Source organism: Panthera pardus, unplaced genomic scaffold (assembly GCF_024362965.1).
Source record: "Panthera pardus isolate Hobbes unplaced genomic scaffold, ASM2436296v1 HiC_scaffold_4, whole genome shotgun sequence".
NCBI classification, from domain to species: Eukaryota; Metazoa; Chordata; class Mammalia; order Carnivora; family Felidae; genus Panthera; species Panthera pardus.
Genome location: NW_026526969.1, coordinates 11,119,423 through 11,141,073, shown reverse-complemented (window position 1 = coordinate 11,141,073; position 21,651 = coordinate 11,119,423). Strand labels below are relative to the sequence as shown.

Genomic DNA, 21,651 nt, shown 5'->3' with positions numbered 1-21,651 from the left:
TGTTACTGGTCCTGAGAGCAGAAACCCTGTTGTCAGATAGTTTTTCGTGGAATCTCATCCTGCCGGAGACGAAAGCAAGCCCCTGTGGACCCAGATGCCTGTGGGCCGTACAGTGACCAGTGTGGCCTCCCCCCCTACTCAGCTTCTATTTGCAAACTTAGAATTCCTTAGATGTATTGAAATAATCGAGTAATTATTGGCCCAAGTGCCTATGCTGTGGTGCCCTCCTACAGGATCTCATTTAATAGTTGCAGGAACTCTACAAATGGGGGTCTTAGGCAACCCCCCTTCCCCGACCGCTGTGTCCTAATCCGAGAGCCCTCAAATACGTGACCCGAGTGGCCAGAGGGGCTCTGAAGATGTGGTTGAGGGGAGGGTCATGAAGCGGGGCACGATCCTGGATTGGCCGGGTGGGCCCAATCTACCCCGTGACTTAAAAATTGGAGAACCTTTCTCAGCTGATACCGAGGATGTAGGAAGGCCGCGTCGAGAAACTGGAAAAACAAAGAGATTCTCCTTTGGAGCCACCCGAAGGAACCAGTCCTGCTGGACTCCTAACTTAAAATCTTAAGATGATAAACTCGTGTTGCTTTAAGCCACTAAGTTTGGAGTAATTTGTTCACGGCAGTGGAAGCCGCCTGGATTCCCGTGTTAAGGTGAAGATAAACGCTGCGAGGCCACGCGGCAATTAACAGAGCTGGGGAAACCTGCGTCAGGTGCGTCCAGCTCCAGGTTGCCACCTGGACTTCTGGACCAGAGGGGCCGAGCCTTGTGGCTCAGCGGCTTCTCGGCCGGCGGTCCCTTTAAGGGCGGGGCGGGGCCTGTGGTTGCCTGGAGACCCGCCTCGGTCAGGACGCTCCGAAGTCGCCGCACCATCTCCGCCTCCTCCTGGCTGCGCACCCCCCCCCCCCCCCCCGCCGGAGACCGGAGCCGGGTGGGCGCCCCGCCGGTGGTCCTGCGTGCGCCGCGGCCGACTTCCCGGTCAGGTCCGGCTCTTCCTCCTCCAGGCGGACGCGGCCCCCAGGACCTGAGCAGGTGCGGTGGGCAGGAGTTGCGGGGAGCCCCAAGCTCAGAGAATGCGCGCCCCTTTTGTGCTGCCTAAGGAAGGAATAAATCGCCAGGGTAAAAGGGCCTCAAGCCAGGGGGACCAGAATATAAACTAAAGTTACTGGGAAACAGGCCTCGAGGAAGGAGATGGGCCTTAGTTGTAGTGAAGATTTCACCCAGAGACCGCAAACCTATCTGTAGCAAAGGCTCACCTGGGCCTCCCTGGGCTAGGGGCTGGAGGGAGTAATGGGGTTTGAAGGACAAGAAAAGCGGGATCATGTTGGTGAGAGCAAAGCCTAGGGGTGTCGTTGACTGGCAGGTGGGGTGTCCAGAGGATGCCATCCAAGCAGAGGGTGTGGGGGTGTCCCCTCGGACCCCTCAGGGTGTGAGGAGGGACCAGACCTTGCCCTGCACCCCAGGACTCGTCTGTGTATATTGCTTGTTGCACTGGGATGTTTCCAATGAGGCCAGTTTGGGAGGCCATGAAAACTGTGGCTTTGGGGACCTGCCCGTCAGCTCCGTGACCTTGGGCAAACGTCACACGGCTCCTTTTCTGGCACGGGAGGCACTCAGTCTGGCATATGGAGTGGGCAGCCCAAGATTTCAAGTTCAAACACAGGAAAGTGACACAATAATCACAACATCATTGATAGTGTGCTGTATCCCACACTTCAGAGGTTTTCTGTGCATCATTTCATATAATTCTTACAAATGAGACAAGGCCCTGTTTTTTCTGTTTGGTATCTGAAGCAGATGGAGTTTTAACCTGCTTAAGGACACACAGCTGGTGAGGGGCAGTGCAGGAACCTGAACGCAGCTTTGAGCACTTTACCATGCAGAGATATCTGTATCTATCTCTATATATAGATATAGATAGATATAGATCTATCTATATATAGAGATAGATATAGATCTATCTATCTCTATATATAGAGATATAGATATAGATCTATCTATCTCTATATATAGAGATAGATAGAAATATCTATCTATCTCTATATATAGATATCTATATCTATATCTATATCTATATCTATTAGTTTACCTATTTTTTGAGAGAGGGAGAGAATCCCAAGCAGGCTTCCCAACTATCAGCACAGAGCCAGACGTGGGGCTCGAACCCATGAACCACAAGATCATGACCCAAGCAGAAATCAAGAGTCAGATGCTTAACTGATTGAGCCACCCAATCGCCCCTCCATGCAGACGTATTAAGAGATGGGCTTTCAAAGTAGGAATTGCTGGCATGTAAAACATTAAGGGTTAAGTAGCCATTTTTTAATGTATCGGGTTCCCTTCTTGCTGGAACACTATTTGAAAAGAAATGGTAGGCAGTGTTTCCAGTTTTTAAAAATTTTAGGAATGGGGTGCCTGGGTGGCTCAGTCAAACGACCGACTTCGGCTCTGATCATGATCTCGCAGTTCGTGGGTTCCAGCCCTGAGTCAGGCTCTGTGCTGACAGCTCAGAGCCTGGAGCCTGCTTCGGATTCTGTGTCTCCCTGTCTCTCTGCCTCTCCCCTGCTCATGCTCTGTTTCTCTCTCTCTCTCTCTCAAATACATAAACATTAAAAATAAAATAAAATAAAAATTTTAGGAACAACCAATGCGATATTTTTATAAACTGGTGATACTTGATAATCATAATTTTTCAAGCTTTATAAAGAGGAGAATGATAATGACATTGGGTTGTAAAGCTAAAATTTTAGCTACGGATGAAACCCGTAAGTATGTAGAGCTACGATTTTTCTTTTTCAGATAAAACCGATCAACACTTTGAAACAAACAGCTCCCAACCAAAGGAATCATTTGATACTTACATATATAAAGTAAACTTTAGGACTTCTAAAGACAATGGTGAAAGAAAAGAAAAGAGCGGACAAACGGGCGGATAAGTTTTCCCGCTCTCCCTCCACTGATAATCCAGACTTTTCCACACCAGACAGCAACGCTGCTAGACAAGAACTGTCCCCGAGGGCTGCCGCACCATTGCAAATGCATCTCAGTGAATCAGGGCTCAGAAAAGAGTCCAATGACGATGCCCAGCGGAATGAAGACGCCACTCAGTACGAAGAGCCCATTCTCACCAAACTCATAGTTGAAAGGTGAATTTGATGGGTTGCGTCTTCCGTGTTCCCCTTTCTAGTGCTTTCATGCTCTGTTCTCTCTCTCTCTCTGCCATCTTTTATCGTGGCTTTCCCTGTCACTCCCCTAGGTGACTGTAAAAGTCTGTGTCTTCAGCCCTGGTCTCTCTCCTGGAGTTTTATATTCAAATTTATAACTCCTTCCTGAACATCGTCCAACCCGACGTCAAGCCCCCTGTGTCCAAAAGCAAAGACTGCAGGACTTGAAATAAGATCTGGACCGGAGTCCTGGCTCTATGACATCAACCCCATCCTTGAACCTTTCTGAGCCCCAGGTTCTTCACTGGGAAAAACACACCCCATAGATGGTTCCTCTGTGTGCTGCCATACCCGCCCCCCCCCCCCCAGCCCTGGGCTTCTCCATTGGTGCCTATTTCTTTTTCTTTTTCTTTTAATTTTTTTTAAATTTTTTTTTTTATGTTTGTTTATTTCTGAGACAGAGACAGAGCATGAGCGGGGGAAGGGCAGAGAGAGGGAGACACAGAACACGAAGCAGGCTCCAGGCTCTGAGCTGTCAGCACAGAGCCTGACGTGGGGCTTGAACTCACGATCCTCAAGATCATGACCTGAGCTGAAGTCGGATGCTTAAATGACTGAGCCACCCGGGTGCCCCGGATTTGTAATCCATTTTGAGTCTTGTTTTGTACATGGTATGAGAAAGTGGTCTCAATTCACTCTTTGGCATGTATCTGTCCAGTTTTCCCACCACCATCTACTGAGAGGCTGTCTTTCCCCCTTCGCGTATTCTTGCCTCCTTTGTTGTAGATTAACTGACCATGGAAGTGTGGCTTTAATGGACTGTCTGTTCTGTTCCATAGATCTATATGTCTATTCTTCTCCCAGTACCATACTCTTTTGATAACTACAGCTTTGTAGTAAATCTTGAAATCCGGGATTGTGATGCCTCCAGCTTTATTTCTGTTCTTCAAGACGGCTATTCAGGGGCTTTTGTGGTTCCACACAAATCTTAGTGTTATTTGTTCTAGTCCTGTGAAAAATGCTGTTGGCATTCTGATAGGGATTTCATTGAATCTGTAGATTGCTTTGGGTAGGATGGACATCTTAACAATATTAATTCTTAATCCACGAGCATGGAAGATCGTTTCATTCGTGTTGCCTTCAGTTTCTTTCATCTGTGTTTTATAGTTTTCAGACTGTAGGTCAGGTCTTTCACCACCTTGGTTAAATTTGTTCCTAGGTATTTTATTGTTTTTGGTGCAATTGTAAATGGAATTGTTTTCTTAATTTCTCTCTTATTTTATTAGAGTATTAGTGTATTCCATGTATTTCTGTATTAGCATATAGAAGGGCAACCGAGGGGCGCCTGGATGGTTCAGTTGGTTAAGTGTCTGATTTTTGATTTTGGCTCAGGTTGTGATCCCAGGGTCATAGGATTCAGCTCTCTGCACTGAGCATGGAGCCTGCTTCGGATTCTCTCTCCCTCTCTTTCTGCCCCTCCCCTGCTCACATTCTCTCTCTCTCTCAAAATAAACAAAAAGATTTTTAAAAATTATCATCATAGAAGACACATAACGTAGAACTTCCTATTTTAACCATTTTAAGTGTACAATTCAGGGGCACTAAGTACCCTCATCCTGTTGTACAACCATCACCACTATCAATTTCCAGAACTTTCTCATCATCCCAGACTGAAACTGCCCAGAATAAACCCTCACCTTCCATCTCTGCCCCTTTTCACTATTTCCTCCTGGCTGTTGGCTCTCCCTACAATCTCTTCTCCACACAGCGGCCATCCAGATGCTATTTTTATGACATAAATCTGACCGTGGCCAGCTCCCCTCTTAGAACCTTCTCCTGATTCCTCCTAGAGGAACCCCACCCCCCACCCCAGCGTCTGTCTCCTCTCCTCTTCTCTTTCTCTCTCCTTCCTGTTCTCCAGCTGGGCTGCCCTCCTTTCTGTTGGCTGAACTTGAGCTGTTGGCTCCTTCCTGCCACAGGGCCTTTGCACTTGCTGCACCCTCTTCCCAACATCCTCTTCCCAGAGTTCTTCTTAAGGCTGTTTGTTTTACGACCTGCACATCTCACTACAACTTCTGTGTCCTTCAAGAGGCCCCTGACCGCCTGTACACAGCAGCTGCCTCCTCCTTATTCTCAGCCTCATTCCCCCATCATGTCTGTCATAAAAATTGAACATGATCTGGCATCCTCTTGTTTGTTTGTTTCCTCCTTGCTGCCTGTCTCTCCGCAGTCAACTAGGGTCACCCGAGGGCAGGAACTTTCCAGTCTTGTTCACGGTGGCCCTCGGGGAACATATGTTGAATGAACAAATGTGAAATATTGTTTGTACTTCTTCATTGATGTTAATTATGACTTTAACCCACCATTGCTTGTGGTTGACCACACCACTCATTACCTTGAGCTTTATTTCTTTGCAGCTATGAAGGGGAAACAGTCCATGGACTGTATGAGGGAGAAGGCTTTGCGGTCTTTCAAGGAGGCTGTACGTACCACGTGAGTTACACGTCTCGGGGATGGGCAGGGAGGGGAGGACGGTGAGAATATTCTGGGAGAGTCTGAGATTTGTATCTCCAGAAAAGTCTGTTGAGTCTTCAAAAGAAATTGGAAGCACTTACTGCTGATTTGACTTTGAACCCCGTTACCTATTTCAAGGTAAAACCATGGATCCACACCTCAGAAGTCATCATTTTAGATTGTTTTCTTTTCCTGATTTTTAATAAATGTTTATGTTAGAGAGAGAGAGACAGAGCATGAGCAGGGGAGGGGCAGAGAGAGAGGGAGACACAGAATCCGAAGCAGGCTCCAGGCTCTGAGCTGTCAGCACAGGGCCCAACGTGGGGCTCGAACTCGTGAACCACGAGATCATGACCTCAGCCGAAGTCGGATGCTTAACCGACGGCGCCCCCCTTTTCCTGATTTTCATTTATTGTCCAAACAACCTGAAGGCGACTGGAGCAAATAGCAAAGAGTAAAATCCCAGTGTTGTCACCCCTTTGCCATTAAATGTTTTGGACACGCCGCGTCCCTTTAATTCCTCGAATGGATGTGTCAGCATTTATAGGGCCTACTGATTTCGCAGATAACATCTTGAAACTTTTTTCACTTATGAATAATTTGCTGCTTTGCCGCATGGTTTTCGTAACTTAAATATTTTGCGGCAAAATATACATAAAACCTACCATTGTAACCATTTTTGAGTGTACAGTCAGGGGCATTAAGCACAGGACCTTCCCCAGCCTCCACCTCCAGAAACCTTCATCCTCCCAAACCGAGACTCTGGCCCCAGTTAAACACCAGCCACCCCCGTGTCTTCCTCTGTAATATTTAAAATACTGCATAGCTCTCTGATTTACTGTTCATGACTACACCATAATTATTAGATCACTTTTGAAGTGTTTTCATTTTTTTCCCCATCATTAGCAATGGCACAGTAGATCATTCAGATTATCAAAGAAACGTGTGCTTTTTTAAAAAAATATAATTTACCAGGGCGCCTGGGTGGCTCAGTCGGTTAAGCATCCGACTTCAGCCCAGGTCATGATCTCGCCGTCCGTGAGTTCAAGCCCCGCATCGGGTTCTGTGCTGACAGCTCGGAGCCTGGAGCCTACTTCGGGTTCTGTGTCTCCCTCTCTCTGACCCTCCCCCATTCGTGCTCTTTCTCTGTCTCAAAAATAAATAAAAATTTAATTTAAAAAATAAATAATAAATAAAAATAAAAATAAAAATATAATTTATTGTCAGATTGGCTTCCATACAACACCCAGTGCTCATCCCAACAGGTGCCCTCCTCCATGCCCATCACTCACTTTCCCCTCTCCCCCTCACTCCCCCATCAACCCTCAGTTCTCTGTATTTAAGAGCCTCTTAGGGTTTGCCTCTCTCCCTCTCTGTAACTATTTTTCCCCTCCCCCCCTCCCATGTTCTTCCGTTAAGTTTCTCAAGTTCCGCATGTGAGTGAACACATAAGGTATCTGTCCTTCTCTGACTTATTTTGCTCATCATGATACCTTCCCGTTCCATCCAGGTTGCTGCAAATGGCAGGATTTCGTTCTTTCTCGTTGCCAAGTGGTATTCCGTTGTATCTATAAATCACATCTTCTTTATCCATTCATCAGTCGATGGACATTTAGGCTCTTTCCATAATTTGGCTATTGTTGAAAGCGCTGCTATAAACATTGGGGTAGAAACGTGTGTTTTCAACAAGAACAAATTTTTGTGGTTGGGGTCAGAAAGCATGGGTTTCAGTCCCCTGATTCCCCCCCCCCCCCCCCACTAAACATACAACATGTTCCTATTCCTGCGTCATGTAAATTCTTAAAAACGCCATTAGCGTGGCTGAATAATAGTCATGAATGTGGCCGTCCCGTCCGGCCTCGGCCAGTTTTGGAATCAGCTGTTGCGTTCCTGCTGATCAGTCTCCTTTCACCAATCGGGGCGCTAAGTGCACTGCTGTGTGAATAGGACTGAGTGTGGAGGCTGCTTGAGATCCTCTCTCTTCCCCCACCCCCTGCCTGCCTCTCTCCCCTGCCTGGTGCTCACTCTAAAATAAAAAAAATTAAAAAATCAACCAGCGACACCCAGTTCTCGATTACACGAGATCGACCCCTCCCAGGCTGCTGAGGACACAGTATCGGCTCCCACTACCCCAGAGGGTCTTGTCTCCGGTGGCCTTCGGTCCACAGTGACCCGGTAGCTCCAGCCTGGCCCAGTGGCCTTGCCTTAACTGTTGATGTGGGGGCAAATACCCCTCCATTTCTGAGATCTCCTCCCCACCACTGCCTGCTGCTTGCTGGGTAAACTTTCCGTATTTTCCTCAGACTCAAATTATTTTAATTAAAAATAATCATCTGTTGGGGCGCCTGGGTGGCTCAGTCAGTTAAGCATCTGACTTCGGCTCAGGTCATGATCTCCCGGTTCATGAGTTCAAGCCCTGAGTCAGGCTCTGTGCTGACAGCTCGGACCCTGGAGGCTGCTTCGGATTCTGTGTCTCCCTCTCTCTCTGCCCCTCTCCCACTCGTGCTCTGTCTCTGTCTCTGTCTGTCTCTCTCTCTCAAAAATGAATAAATGTTAAAAAAAATTTGTTTTAAATAATCATCATTCGGCTCTCCTTTAAATTGCGAGAGCGGCAGACCCAGCAGAATGACTCTACTGTGGCCCCAGGCCCCGAGTCAGACCGTGGGTATGTCACATGTTTAGATCACAATCCCCTAAAGGTAGCCAATAAAGCCAAACATTTCATGGAACATTTGCCCTTACCATGTAGACACAGCATGATCTTTTCTAGTGTAGTTTGTTAATTAAAACGCCAGTTGTGACCGTAATTGATTCCATAATACAAACAACATCCGGCCTGCGGCTGGAAAGCCCTAGTTGCCCCATGGTTTTCCTCAACGCCAGCCTGTCTCCTGTGAGCCCAGGCTAACCTGGACGCCTAACAAAATGTGTCTTCTTGCTAGTGAGTTAGGGCCGTGGTTCCTGAGTGCGGTCCTGGGGACCAGCAGCATTACCTGGGTATTTTTTTTTCAAAATGCTCATTCTTGGGCAACAGCCCAGACCTGCTGATGAATTAGAATCTCCGGGGTGGGCCCAGCAATCCCCAGGTGATTTCTGAAGCATGCAAGAGTCTGAGATCCACTGAATTAGGGCACTGTTACATATTCCCCCTTCACCCACTGACTCTAACAAGGTGATTCTAAGGAACAACTAGGAGTACTCTTTTTTTTTTCTGAGTTTATTATATACTTATTTTGAGAGACACAGAGAGAGAGAGTGTGCACAAGCTGGGGAGGGGCAGAGAGAGAGAGAATCCCAAGCAGGTTCCGTGCTATCAGCACAGAGCCAGACGTGGGACTCGATCCCACAATCCATGAGATCATGATCTGAGCTGAGATCTAGAGTCAGACGCTTAATGACTGAGCCCCCCAGGCGGCCCAAACTGGGAGTACTTCTCAGCCTTGTTTTCTCTGATTACATTTAGGCATTCAGGCATGCGAAGTTTTCAGTGACTAGTTCCTATGTGTTAACAACAGACACTAAATATAAGTGGACCCTCCTGACAACTGTATATTGTCTACATAGAGGAATATTCAGGGGGCACGGGCGCACCCATACGGATAAGTCCCAGTAAGTGGAAAACAGACGAGGGTGAAATTTACAAATGGGGTACTTTCTAACATCCAGATAACGGTTTTAACCAGGTCTACCTAGTTTAAATAATTTTTAAAAAATCCTTAAACTTTGAAATGCAAAACCAAAAGCATATGAATTCTTTTGAACTATGGAATTTTTACCTAGCTTAATTAGGAGAGGAAGACACAGACCGAACTTAAAACTCACGTTTAAGTGTCACACAGGACTGCTTCGTGTAGGTTTTGGGGGATTTGGATAAGCGTATTCATGCAGATGGACGTGGGATGGGGCGCCTGGGTGGCTCAGTCGGTTAAGCGTCCGACTTCGGCTCAGGTTGTGATCTCATGGTTCATGAGTTTGAGCCCCACATCAGGCTCTGTGCTGACAGCTCAGAGCCTGGAGCCTGATTCAGATTCTGTGTCTCCCTCTCTTTGTGACCCTCCCCCCTCAAAAATGAATAAACAGTTTAAAAATTTAAAAAAAAAAAGAAAGTGGGATAAGGCTCCATTCTGAGAACTAAAACCAGCTGTTACGTAGAATCAATGGTCCTAATGGTTTGTTGTTGTTCTGTTTTAAAGGGTATGTTTTCAGAAGGACTTATGCACGGACAAGGGACTTATGTTTGGGCCGATGGACTGAAATATGAGGTAAAGTATGTCCTGTGTTCTAGTTTTACACTGTAATTAACACAATGTAACGGTCAGCTTCCCACAATCAAACATACTACTTTCACAAGAGTAATGCAGCTCACGGGTCTAAAAAAGTCCACAGATCCCAGGCGCCTGGGCGACTCAGTAGCTTAAGCATCTAACTCTTGATTTCAGCTCAGGTCACGATCTCACGGTTCGTGAGATTGAGCCCTGAGTTGGGCTCTGCGCTGACAGCTCAGAGCCTCCTTGAGATTCTGTCTCTCCCTCTCTCTCTGCCCCTCCCCTACTCTCTCTCTCTCTCTCAAAATAAAAAAAAAAATAAACTTAAAAAAAAAAAAAGACCCCAGAACCAAAGAATACAGGTGAAAAGTAACTTGTTAACTGCACGGGACCCTCTGGCAATCGGTACCCCCCCGTTCATCCTTACACTCTAGATGTCTCCTGGGCGGGCACAGCGCCCGTGCATTTATTTGGCCTGTCTTACTCTTCTCAAACACAAGTATAGTTTATTGTACACTCTCTTCTGTCCCTTTAGTTTTTGGAGATCACACCATAGCCGTTCATCCAGATCCACCTAGTTTTACTGGCTGCTTTTATTCTATGATGTGGGTTTCCCTTAACCCATCTTGCTGGTTTAAAGGGAATATGTATTTTTTAAATCGATTGCTAGAAGGCTGTTCTCAAACTCACAATTGCAGGGTTGCTGGTGATGGGGTTTATAAGTGGTAGTGATGACCTTTAAAACCTATGCACATATGCTCATATTCAAATAGCAGCCAGGTGAGGGAAGCGGAGACAAGTGCTGGCCAGGTGGGCAGTTCACTGGGCCTGAGAGCGGGAGACAAGCCACAGAGGTGGAGGGGCCCCTGAAGATCTGGTGGTTTGGGGCCAGCCTTTCCAGGGACATTCTTCCCCTGCAACACTCTGGCTTCTAGCCTGTGGCCCTTGGTTTATCGTCTCTGGAAGTTCGAAGGCGGGACTCCTAGGAGGCACAGACCCTCCCACGCCAGCCTAGACACGAGGGTTTATGGGTGGGATTCGGGCTGTCACAGAAGTATCTTCAGGGAGGTCAGCTGGCCTCCTGGGATCTGGCCGGCGAGCAGGCCAGGCTACCCTGTCCTCTTTTCTCCATTGGCTGGCCGCCTCCAGCCAGGTCTCCTTCCTGAGAGAGAATCTAGCGGCTCGGGGCTGTGGTTCATGCAACTGCGTGCTGCCCACTCAGCTGACGTCCTGGCCCCAAGCAAAGCGGATTCTCTGGAAGTCACCCACAGGGCGGGCGGTTGGGCTGGTGTGTCTACAGAATATTTTGATGAACCACAGGCAGAAAGAAGGGTTGCCATGAGTTGATCACTAAGCCGGGCTAATCACCAGAGTCCCCTGGAGATCCCAGGGCATCGAGCCTCCTTCGAGGTGGGTCCCAAGACTCTAAAGTTCCCGAGGCCGGGATCGCAAACCGCCACTGTTCCACGTCACCTGTTTGCTTCTTGGAGCCTTCTCTGCACTCAGCTTCCAGCTATTTTATCCTGCGGGTGCTTCTGCCCAGGGGAGGGGAGGTGACAGAGGACGGAGTGTGGAGAGAGGGAGGGAGGAGGGTGGAGGCTGGGGGAGGGGGGCGGATACTCCACTGTTTCCGTGGAGGAGAGACAGGAAGAGTATCCAGTAGTCAAGGAGGCATCTCAGTCTGCCCATAGGAGAGGGGTCTCTCTACTGCCTTCTTTCTCTCACTCTCAGGGTCGTTTTGCCCTAGGGGGAGTTTGTGAAGAACATGCCCATGAAGCATGGCACGTACACGTGGCCGGATGGCAGCACCTATGAAGGAGAAGTGATACACGGCGTGAGGCACGGATTTGGTATGTTCGTATGTGGCACGCACCCCGTGTCCTACATCGGCCAATGGTGTCACGGCAAGAGACACGGGAAGGTGGGTGAGGCGGCCACTTGACTCCCGTCCATAGATAGGATGAACAAATAGAGGTGTGGGAGGTAGGGGGCTGTCCTACAACTACGGTCCCTTCTTGTTTATCGGCGTGACATCCACATCACACGAAACTCACCATTTCAGAGTCTGCAATTCAGCGCATTCAGTGCATTCTCAGTGCTGTGAGACCACCACCTCTGTCTAGTCCCAGAACATTTTCATCGACCCTCCAAAGTACAGCCCTGTGCCCACCAGGCAGTTATTTCCCACCCGGACCCCCCGGTGGCCACCATTCTGCTTCCTGTCACTATGGGTTTACCTACTCTGGATGTTTCATGTGAATGGAATCCTAGGTTATGTGGCCTTTTGGATCTGGCTTTTTTTTATTCAGCATCATGTTTTTGAGATCCATCCGTGTCGTAGGTACTTAATTCTTTTTTGTGGCTAATAGTCCACCACATGGATGGACCACGTTTTGTTTATCTGTTCATCCATTGATGGGCACTTGGGCTCTTTCCATCTTTTGGCTTCTGTGAATAGCACCACTATGAACGCGTGTGTAAGGATTATTTGGATACTTGTCTTCAGTTCTCTGGCGTATAAACCTAGGAGTGGAATATGGTAACTCGATGTTTAAGGCTTTGAGGAACCTCCCAACTGTTTTCCACAGCATCTGGCCCAATTTACATTCTCACCACTACCACAGGTGATCCTTTTAAGCAAGGTTGCTGTTTCTGGCACTATTTGCTTTTGTATCGGATGATAAAATACCACAGCAGTGTTTTCATAAAATGTTATAAGAAAAGAAACAGTCTACCATTATAATCATCATTCGACTCGAATATAGACAATTCTGTCCATTGGCTTCCCTTCCTTTCCCTCCCCTTGTTCAGCTCATAGTGGATCAATTCAGACTGGGGGTGGTGGCAGCTTCTAGACAACGGCCCCTGGATGGCTGCACGAAGGAACAAGCCAGCTTGGTAGTGGAGAAGAAGATAGAAAAATCACACACTCACACACACACACACACACACACACACACACACAAAGAAATAAACCACCGAATAAAGAAGCAACCTGAGGCCATCCAGTGAAGGTCCTCATACGTGCATGGTGACTATTCCTCAGAGGAGTCACTGAAGCAAGGTTACACCATGTTCACTTAAACTTGGAGGCAGTCTTGGGGTGCCTGGGTGGCTCAGCCGGTGAGGCGTCTGACTTTGGCTCAGGTCATGATCTCATGGTTCGTGAGTCTGAGCCCCGCATTGGGCTCTCTGCTGACGGCTCAGAGCCTGGAGCCTGTTTTGGATTCTGTGTCTCCCTCTCTCTCTGCCCCTCCCCTGCTCCTGCTCTGTCTCTGTCTGTCTCTCAAAAATAAATAAATGTTAAACTCGGAGGAAGTCAAATAAGGTGACAAATGGGTAAAACGAAAGTGGTTTGGGTACATAAAAGGGACTGGCCTTCAGTTACACAGAAGGTGCTACTACTCAGTTTAGGTAACAACACAACGGGATTGTTCAGGTACCTACTTGACTCACAGTTATCGAATATAATATATATAATATAATGATTAGCCCTAATGTGACGCCTCATTATTGGGAATCATTGATTGGTGGCATCTCTTTCTTACTTGGTGGATACTTCACCATTTTCTCGATTACGAGACAGAAACATATCATGGATTAGATGTCTTGCCTTCATAGGACCTTGACTTCCACCTAGTTCGGACTCCTTTAATTTATCTTTGCCTTTAATAAACATTTGCTGTATGGCTTGCTTTGTTAAAATGATATCATTTGTTTTAGGGCTCTATTTATTACAATCAAGAAGGTACCTCTTGGTACGAGGGGGACTGGGCATACAACATCCGAAACGGCTGGGGGGTAAGATGGTACGTATTACCACGGCCGCTCTGGGGGCGTTGGGGGGAGGGTGTGGGGGCCCAAATAATTTGCACTTAGGTGCTTAGAGATAAGGTGCAGAGGGGCACCTGGGTGGCTCAGTTGATTAAGTGTCCAACGCTTGATTTCGGCTCGGGTCATGATCTCAAGGTTGGTGGGTTCGAGCCTCGTATTGGACTCCATGCGGACAGCACAGAGCCTGCTTGGGATCCTCTCTCCCTCTCTCTTCCCCTCCCTGCTTGTTCTCTCTCTTCTCTTTCTCAAAATAAATAAACTTTGAAAAAAAAAAGATAAGGTGCAGAAATTTCGGAGAACACGTTTTCTATATAGGCAGGGCGGAATATTTCAATTCACCCCAATGGACTCTCCATAGTGATGAAAATATTCTACAGAAAATTTAAAGGAACGTTATATTAAGTGAGATCTAATGATACAACCATACTTTATCACATGTAGAAACTTTGTTCTCTCATTCATGGATATCTCGTATGTTTTCAGAAGACTCTTGACGTGTTTGCTTGATTTTAGATCGAGCTGATGGAGTCATATATTTTAAGGATTGAAATATTTGGGGGCGAGGGGTGCGTGGGTGGCTCAGTCAGTTAAGCATCTGACTTCATCTCAGGTCATGATCTCATGGCTCGTGGGTTCAAGCCCCACATTGGGCTCTGTGCTGACAGCTCAGAGCCAGGAGCCTGCTTTGGATTCTCTCTCTCTCTCTCTCTCTCTCTCTCTCTGTCTCTGTCTCTGTCTCTGTCTCTCTCTGTCTCTCTCTGTCTCTCTCTGTCTCTCTCTCTCTGCACCTCTCCTATTTGCACTCTGTTTCTCTGTCTCTCAAAAACAAATGTTAAAAAACATTTTTTAACAAAAAAAAAAAAAGGGAGCAAAAATGTTAACTAATCATACTACTATACGGAGTTGTTTTTAAAAGATTTAAAATCCCTGCTCTTATCCTCCTTATCACCTTAATTAAATGATCAAAGGATTTAATAAAGTGGGTTGTCTTATCCCTAAGATGATGATTTTTACCACCTGTCCATTTGAGGAGACTGTATGGGCACAAGGGTTGGATTTCTTCAAAGGTGTTTAGAGAAAAAGTTTAAAGGACAGTCTTCTTAGGGGTGCCTGGGTGACTCAGTTGGTTTAGCATCAGACTTCGGCTCGGGTCATGATCTTGAGGTTCATGAATTTGAGCCCGACGTCAGGCTCTGTGCTGACAGCTCGGAGCCTGGAGCCTGCTTCGGATTCTGTGTCTCCCTCTCTCTCTGCCCCTCCCCTGCTTGAGCTCTGTCTCTTTCTGTTTCAGAAAAATAGGTAAACATTTTAAAAAATGTAAAAGAAAGTCTTCCTAAAGATAAGTGTTGTATATAAAATAACCGATTTTTTTTCATTTTTCTCGGTCCCAGTTACAAGTCTGGAAACATATATGAAGGTCAGTGGGAGGACAACGTGCGTCACGGGGAAGGCAGGATGAGGTGGCTGACGACCAACGAAGAGTACACGGGGCAGTGGGAGAAGGGCGTCCAGGTACGGCGCCCGTGGGTGTGACCCGAATGCACCCAGACGGGGACGCTGCTGATGCCCTGCACATGCGTCACTTGGTACATCATCCGGTCACCTGAAACTTCAGCACTGCTAAATTTAGAAACCCAAAGTATGATTTGCTGGTCCAGACCCTCTTTTTTTAGTGCCATTTTATTATTTAGGTTTCTCTAAAGGTCTTACACACGGGTGAGCAACAAAATGGTTTTTTTAAATATCTATTTTGAGAGAGAAAGAGTGTGTGAGTCGCGGAGTGAGCAGAGAAAGAGAGGGAGAGAGAGAACCCCAAGCAGCCTCCACATGGTCAGTGCAATTTGCGGGCTCGGCCCCACAAGCCATGAGATCGTGACCTGGGCCAAAACCAAGAGTCGGACCCTGAACCTACTGATTGATCTAGGCGCCCCCAAGCAAGCAGATCTCAATTCCCATGGCTCGTGTGTAGACCAAGACTATTATCTATGCCTTAGGAGCTGTGTATTTCCCGCACAGAAAAGAAAGGCTTCATACGGTTAGTTTTATATGACTTATACAAGCTTGGGTTTTCTGATAATATCTGCATGTTAATCTGGTAATTAGGGGCCTTGCTGAACTCACATAATAGTTCTGGTCAGTATTTTGTAGGTTCTTTGGGATTTTTTTTTTTTTTTAATTTTTTTTTTTTTCAACGTTTTTTATTTATTTTTGGGACAGAGAGAGACAGAGCATGAACGGGGGAGGGGCAGAGAGAGAGGGAGACACAGAATCGGAAACAGGCTCCAGGCTCCGAGCCATCAGCCCAGAGCCTGACGCGGGGCTCGAACTCACAGACCGCGAGATCGTGACCTGGCTGAAGTCGGACGCTCAACCGACTGCGCCACCCAGGCGCCCCTGGGATTTTTTAATATAGACAATCCCGAGCACGGGTGCAGGGGCAGACAGCCTCGCATTGGGCCTGAGCCTAGTGGGAAAGCATTCAGTCTTTCATCATGGGCGATGTTTGCTGTGGGTTTTTCAGGGATGCTCTTTATCAGGAAGAGCCATCAGTTATTAGGAGGAAGCGCTCTAATTCTTCATTTGCTTACAGTTTTTATCATGAATGGATGTGAAGTTTGTCCAGTGCTTTTCTGCCTCCAGTGGGAGGATCTGTGTGGTTTTTCTTCTCTAGTCTGTTGATCATGTTGAATTACATTGATTTATTTTCTTGAAAAAATTATTTTACTATTAAACTAAAATTATTAAGTTGTTAATTTTAATTCCAGTTAACGTACAGTATTGTATTAGTTTCAGGTGTGCAATTTAGTGATTCAACACTTGTATACATCACCCTGTGCTCATCATGACAAGTGCCTTCATCCCAGCACCTGTTTCTTCCACCCTCCTGCCCACCTCCCCTCTGGCAACCATCACTTTGTTCTCTGTAGTTAAGAGTCTGTTTCCTGCCTCGACTCTCTCTGGCTCTCTCTCTGTTTTTTTCCCTTTTCTTGTTTTGCTTCTTAACTTTGCTTGTATTTGTCTTTCTCTGACTCATTTTGTTTAGCATTAGCGTCTCTAGCTCCATCCATGTCATTGCAAATGGCCACATAATCTTTTCGATGGCTGAGTAATTTTCCATTGTGTGTGTGTGTGTGTGTGTGTGTGTGTGCGCTCGCATGTGTGCATGTACCACATCTTCTTTACCTATTCATCAGTCAGTGGACACAGCTCCTTCCATATCTGGGCTGTTGAAAATAATGCTGCTATAGACATGGGGGTGCATGTATCTCTCAATTAGTGTTTTTCTATTCTTTGGGTAAATAGTAGTGTGATTGCTGGATTCTAAGATAGTTCTACTTTCAGTGTTTTGAGGAACCTCCATACTGTTCTCCACAGTGCCTGCACCAGTTTGCATTCCCACCAACAGTGCGAGAGGGTTCCCTTTTCTCCGCATCCTCACCAACACCTGTTGCTTCTTGTGGTGTCGATTTTAGCCATTCTGACAGGTGTGAGGTGATACCTCATCCTAGTTTTGATTTGCATTTCCCTGACGATGAGTGGTCGCGAGTATCTTTTCACGTGTCTCTTGGCCATCTGTATATCTTCTTTGGAGAAATGTCTGTTTGTGTCTTTTGCCCATTTTTTAATTGGATTGTTTTTTGGGTGTTGAGATTTCTGAGTTCTGTATATATTTTGGATTCTAGCCCTTTATTGGATATGTTATTTGCAGACATCTTCTCCCATTCCGTTGGTTGCGTTTTGGTTTTGTTGATTGTTTCCTTCACTGTGCAGAAGCTTTTTGTCTTGATGAGGTCCCAATAGTTTATTTTTGCTTTTGTTTCTCTTGCTTCAGGAGACAGATCTAGAAAAAAACTGCTACAGCCGATGTCAGAGAAATTGCTGCATATGTTCTTTTCTAAGATTTTTATGGTTTCAGGTCTCACGTTTAGGTCCTTAGTCCATTTTGAATTTTTTTCTCTATATAGTGTAAGAAAGTGGTCCAGTTTCATTCTTTTGTATGTGCCTCTCCAGTTTTCCCATTAGCATATGTTGAAAAGACAGTCTTTTATTTAAAAATAGTTATTTTTTGAGACAGCACAAGTGGGGAAGGGGGAGAGAGAGAGAGAGAGAGAGAGAGAGAGAGAGAGAGATGTCAAGCAGGCTCCATGCTGCCAGGGCAGAGCCCAATATGGGACTCAGACTCAGGAAACTGTGAGATCATGACCTGAGCTGAAACCAAGTTGGGTGCTTAACCAACTGAGCCACCCAGGTGCCCCTGTGTTGTTGTTGTTGTTGTTGTTTTTTAGTTTTTTTATTTCTTTTGAGAGAGACAGAATGTGAGCAGGAGAGGGGCAGAAAGACAGGGAGACATCCAAGCAGGCTCTGTGCACGGTTGGCACAGAGCCCGATGCAGAGCTCGAACTCACGAAACTGTGAGATCATACCTGAGCCGAAATCAAGAGTTGGACACTCAACTGACTGAGCCACCCAGGTGCCCTGAGACTGTCTTTTTCCCATTGGATACTCTTTCCTGCTTTGTCGAAGATCAATTGCCCATATAATTGTGGTTTTATTTCTGGATTTTCTATTCTGTTCTATTGATTTATGTGTCTATTTTTGTGCCGATACCATACTGTTTTAATTACTACAGCTTTATAATAGAACTTGAAGTCCAGAATCATGATGCCTCCAGTTTTGCTTTTCTTTTTCAAGATTGCTTTGGCTATTTGGGGTCTTTTGTGGTTCCATACAGATTTTAGGATTGTTTTTTTCTAATTCTGTGAGAAAAGCTGATGATACTTTGATAGACTTTGTGTTAAATCTGTGGATTGCTGTGGGTAGTATAGACATTTTAACAGTATTTGTTCTTCTAATCCATGAGTATGGAGTGTCTTTTCATTTCTTTGTGTCTTCTTCAGTTTCTTTCATCAGTGTTTTATAGTTTTCAGAGTATAGGTCTTTCACCTTTTTGATTAGTTTCATTCCTAGGTATCTTATTATTTTTGGGTGCAATTGTAAATGGGTTTTCTTAGTTTCTGTTTCTGCTGTTTCCTTATTGATCTATAGAAATCCAACAGATTTCTGTATGTTGCTTTTGTATCCTGTAACCTTACCGGATTCGTTGTTCAGTTCTAGTAGTATTTTGGTGGAGTCTTACAGGTTTTCTATACTGAATATCATGTCATCTGCAAATAGTGAAAGTTTGGCTTCTTCTTTGCTGATTCGGGTGCCTTTTATTTCTTTTTGTTGTCTGATTGCTGTGAGTAGGACTTCTAGTACTATGTTGAATAACAATGGTGAGAATGGATATTTTTTGTCTTGCTCCTGATCATATTGGAAAAGCTCTCAGTTTTTCCCCATTGAGGATGGTATTAGCTGTGGGTTTTTCATATGTGGCCTTTATTACATTGGGGTATGTTCTAAATCTCCTTTGTTGAGGGTGTTTATCATTGAATGGATGTTGTACTTTGTCAAATGCCTTTTCTGCCTCTATTGAAATGATCATGTGGTTCTTGTCCTTTCTCCTATCGATGTGATGTGTCACATTGATTGATTAGTGAATATTGAACCACCCTCATAACCCAGGAATAAATGCCACTTGATTGTGGCGAATGATTTTTTTAATGTATTGTTGGATTTGGTTTGCTAGTATTTTATTAAGAATTTTTGCATCCATGTTCCTCAGGGATACTGGCCTGTGGTTCTCTCTTTTTTTTAACGTTTATTTTTTATTTTAGAGGGGGAGGGGATGGGCAGAGGGGGAGAGAGAGAGAAAGAGAGACAGAGAGAGAATATGAATATGAATGAATGAATCTTAAGCAGGTTCCATGCTAAGAATGGAGCCCAGTACGGAGCTCAATCCCACTACCCTGGGATCGTGACCTGAGCCGAAATCAGGAGCCAGATGCAACTGACTGAGCCACCCAGGCACCCCTCTGGTTCTCTTTGTTAGTGGATGTTTTATCTGGTTTTGGTATTAGGGTAATACTGGCCTCATAGAATTAATTTGGAAGTTTTCCTTTTCTATGTTTTGGAATAGTTTAAGAAGAATAGGCATTAACTCTTCTTTAAATGTTTGGTAGAATCTGGTCCTGGACTTCTGTTTGTTGGGAGGTTGTTTTTTTTTATTATTATTATTACTGAGTCAATTTCTTTGCTGGTTATTGGTCTATTCAAATGTTCTATTTCCTCCTATTTTGGTTTTGATAGTTTATATGTTTCTAGGAATGTATCCATTTCTTCCAGGTTGTTCCACTTCGTTAGCCTATAGTTTTTCATAACATTCTCTTAGGATTGTTCATATTTTTGAGGTGTTGGTTGTTATTTCTCCTCTCTCATTTGTGATTTTATTTGTTTGAGGCTTTTCTCTTTTTTTCTTGGTAATTCTGGCTGGAAGTTTATCAATTTTGTTGATTGTTTTTCAAAGAACTAGCTCCTGGTTTCATTGATCTGTTCTATTATTATTTTTAGTTTCTATATCATTTACTTTTGCTCTAACCTTTATCATTTCCTTCCTTCTGCTGTTTTTAAGTTTTGTCTGTTGTTCTTTTTCTAGCTCCTTTAGGTGCAAATTTAGGTTGTTTATTTGAGATTTTTCTGGCTTCTTGAGGTAGGCCTATATTGCTGTATACTTTCTTCTTAGGTCTGCTTTTGCTGCATCCCAAAGGTTTTGAGCCATCGTGTTTTCATTTTCATTTATTTCCATGTACTTTTTAATTTCTTCTTTGAGTTACTGGTTAACCCATTCATGCTTCAGTAGGATGTTCTTTAACTTCCATGTATTTGTGGTCTTTCCAAATTTTTTTCTTGGGGTTGACTTCTAGTTTCATAACATTGTGGTCATATGCATGGTATGATTTCAATCTTCTTGAATTTGTTGAGGTTTGTTTTGTGGGCTAATACATGATCCATTCTGGAGAATGTTCCATGTGCACTCAAATGAGTATTCTACTGTTTTACAATGGAATGTTCTGAATGTATCTGTTAAGTCCATCTGGTTCAGCATGTCATTCAAAGCCATTATTTCCTTGTTGATTCTGTCTAGATGATCTGTCCATTGATGTCAGTGGGGTGTTAAAGTCCCCTGCTATTATTGTATTATTATCAATTAGTTCCTTTATGTTTGTTATTAACTGTTTTATGTATTTGGGTGCTTTCATGTTGGGTGCATAAATATTTACAATTGTTAGATCTTGTTGGATTGTCCTCTTTATGATGATACAGTGTCCTCCTTTGTCTTTTGCTACAGTCTTTGTTTTATTTTTATTTTTTTAAGTGTTTGTATTTTTGAGAGAGAGAGGGCAGGGAAGGGGCAGAGAGAGAGGGAGACACAGAATCCAAAGAAGGCTCCAGGTCCTAAGCTGTCAGCACAGAGCCTGATGTGGAGCTCAGACTCACAAGCTGTGAGATCATGACCTGAGCAGAAGTCAGATGCTTAACCGACTAAGCCACCCAGGTGCCCCCACAGTCTTTTTTTTTAAGTCTATTTTATCTGATGTAAGTATTGCTACTCTGGCTTTCTTTTGCCATCAATTTGCGTGATAGATGTTTCTCCATCCCCTCACTTTCAATACACTGATTGATTTTCAGATGTTGAATGAACCTTGTATTCCAGTGATATCAACCTGACGTGACCATGATTATATTATCCTTTTTATATGTTGCTAGATTCAATGTCCTAATACTTTGTTGAAAATTTTTGCGTCTATGATCATGAGAGATTTTGATCTTTAGTATTCTTTCCCTTTAATATCTTTGCCAGATTTTAGTAACCAGGGTAATGTTGCCACATAAAATGAGTTGGAAAGTGTTCTCTTTAATTTCCTGAGTTTGTAGAATTGGTATTCTCTCTTCTGGAGCCATTTACCTGAAGATGCCAGTGAAGATTTCTG

The 21,651-nt window shown here is 44.9% G+C and overlaps 1 protein-coding gene across 3 annotated transcripts in view; it reads left to right on the top strand.

Annotated features, from left to right (window-relative positions):
- Positions 1 to 918: 918 nt before the first annotated feature.
- The window catches only part of LOC109251205 (radial spoke head 10 homolog B-like), a 60,190-nt gene continuing 39,457 nt past the window's right edge, over positions 919 to 21,651 (top strand). For all 3 annotated transcript variants that reach the window (XM_019422591.2, XM_019422593.2, XM_019422590.2), the window contains exons 1-7: positions 919 to 1,035; positions 2,803 to 3,149; positions 5,585 to 5,660; positions 9,875 to 9,943; positions 11,694 to 11,867; positions 13,670 to 13,755; positions 15,172 to 15,292. In XM_019422591.2, coding sequence (XP_019278136.2) covers positions 2,899 to 3,149; positions 5,585 to 5,660; positions 9,875 to 9,943; positions 11,694 to 11,867; positions 13,670 to 13,755; positions 15,172 to 15,292 — 777 coding nt within the window. In that variant the 5' untranslated portion in view covers positions 919 to 1,035; positions 2,803 to 2,898. The remainder of the gene's footprint in view (positions 1,036 to 2,802; positions 3,150 to 5,584; positions 5,661 to 9,874; positions 9,944 to 11,693; positions 11,868 to 13,669; positions 13,756 to 15,171; positions 15,293 to 21,651) is intronic.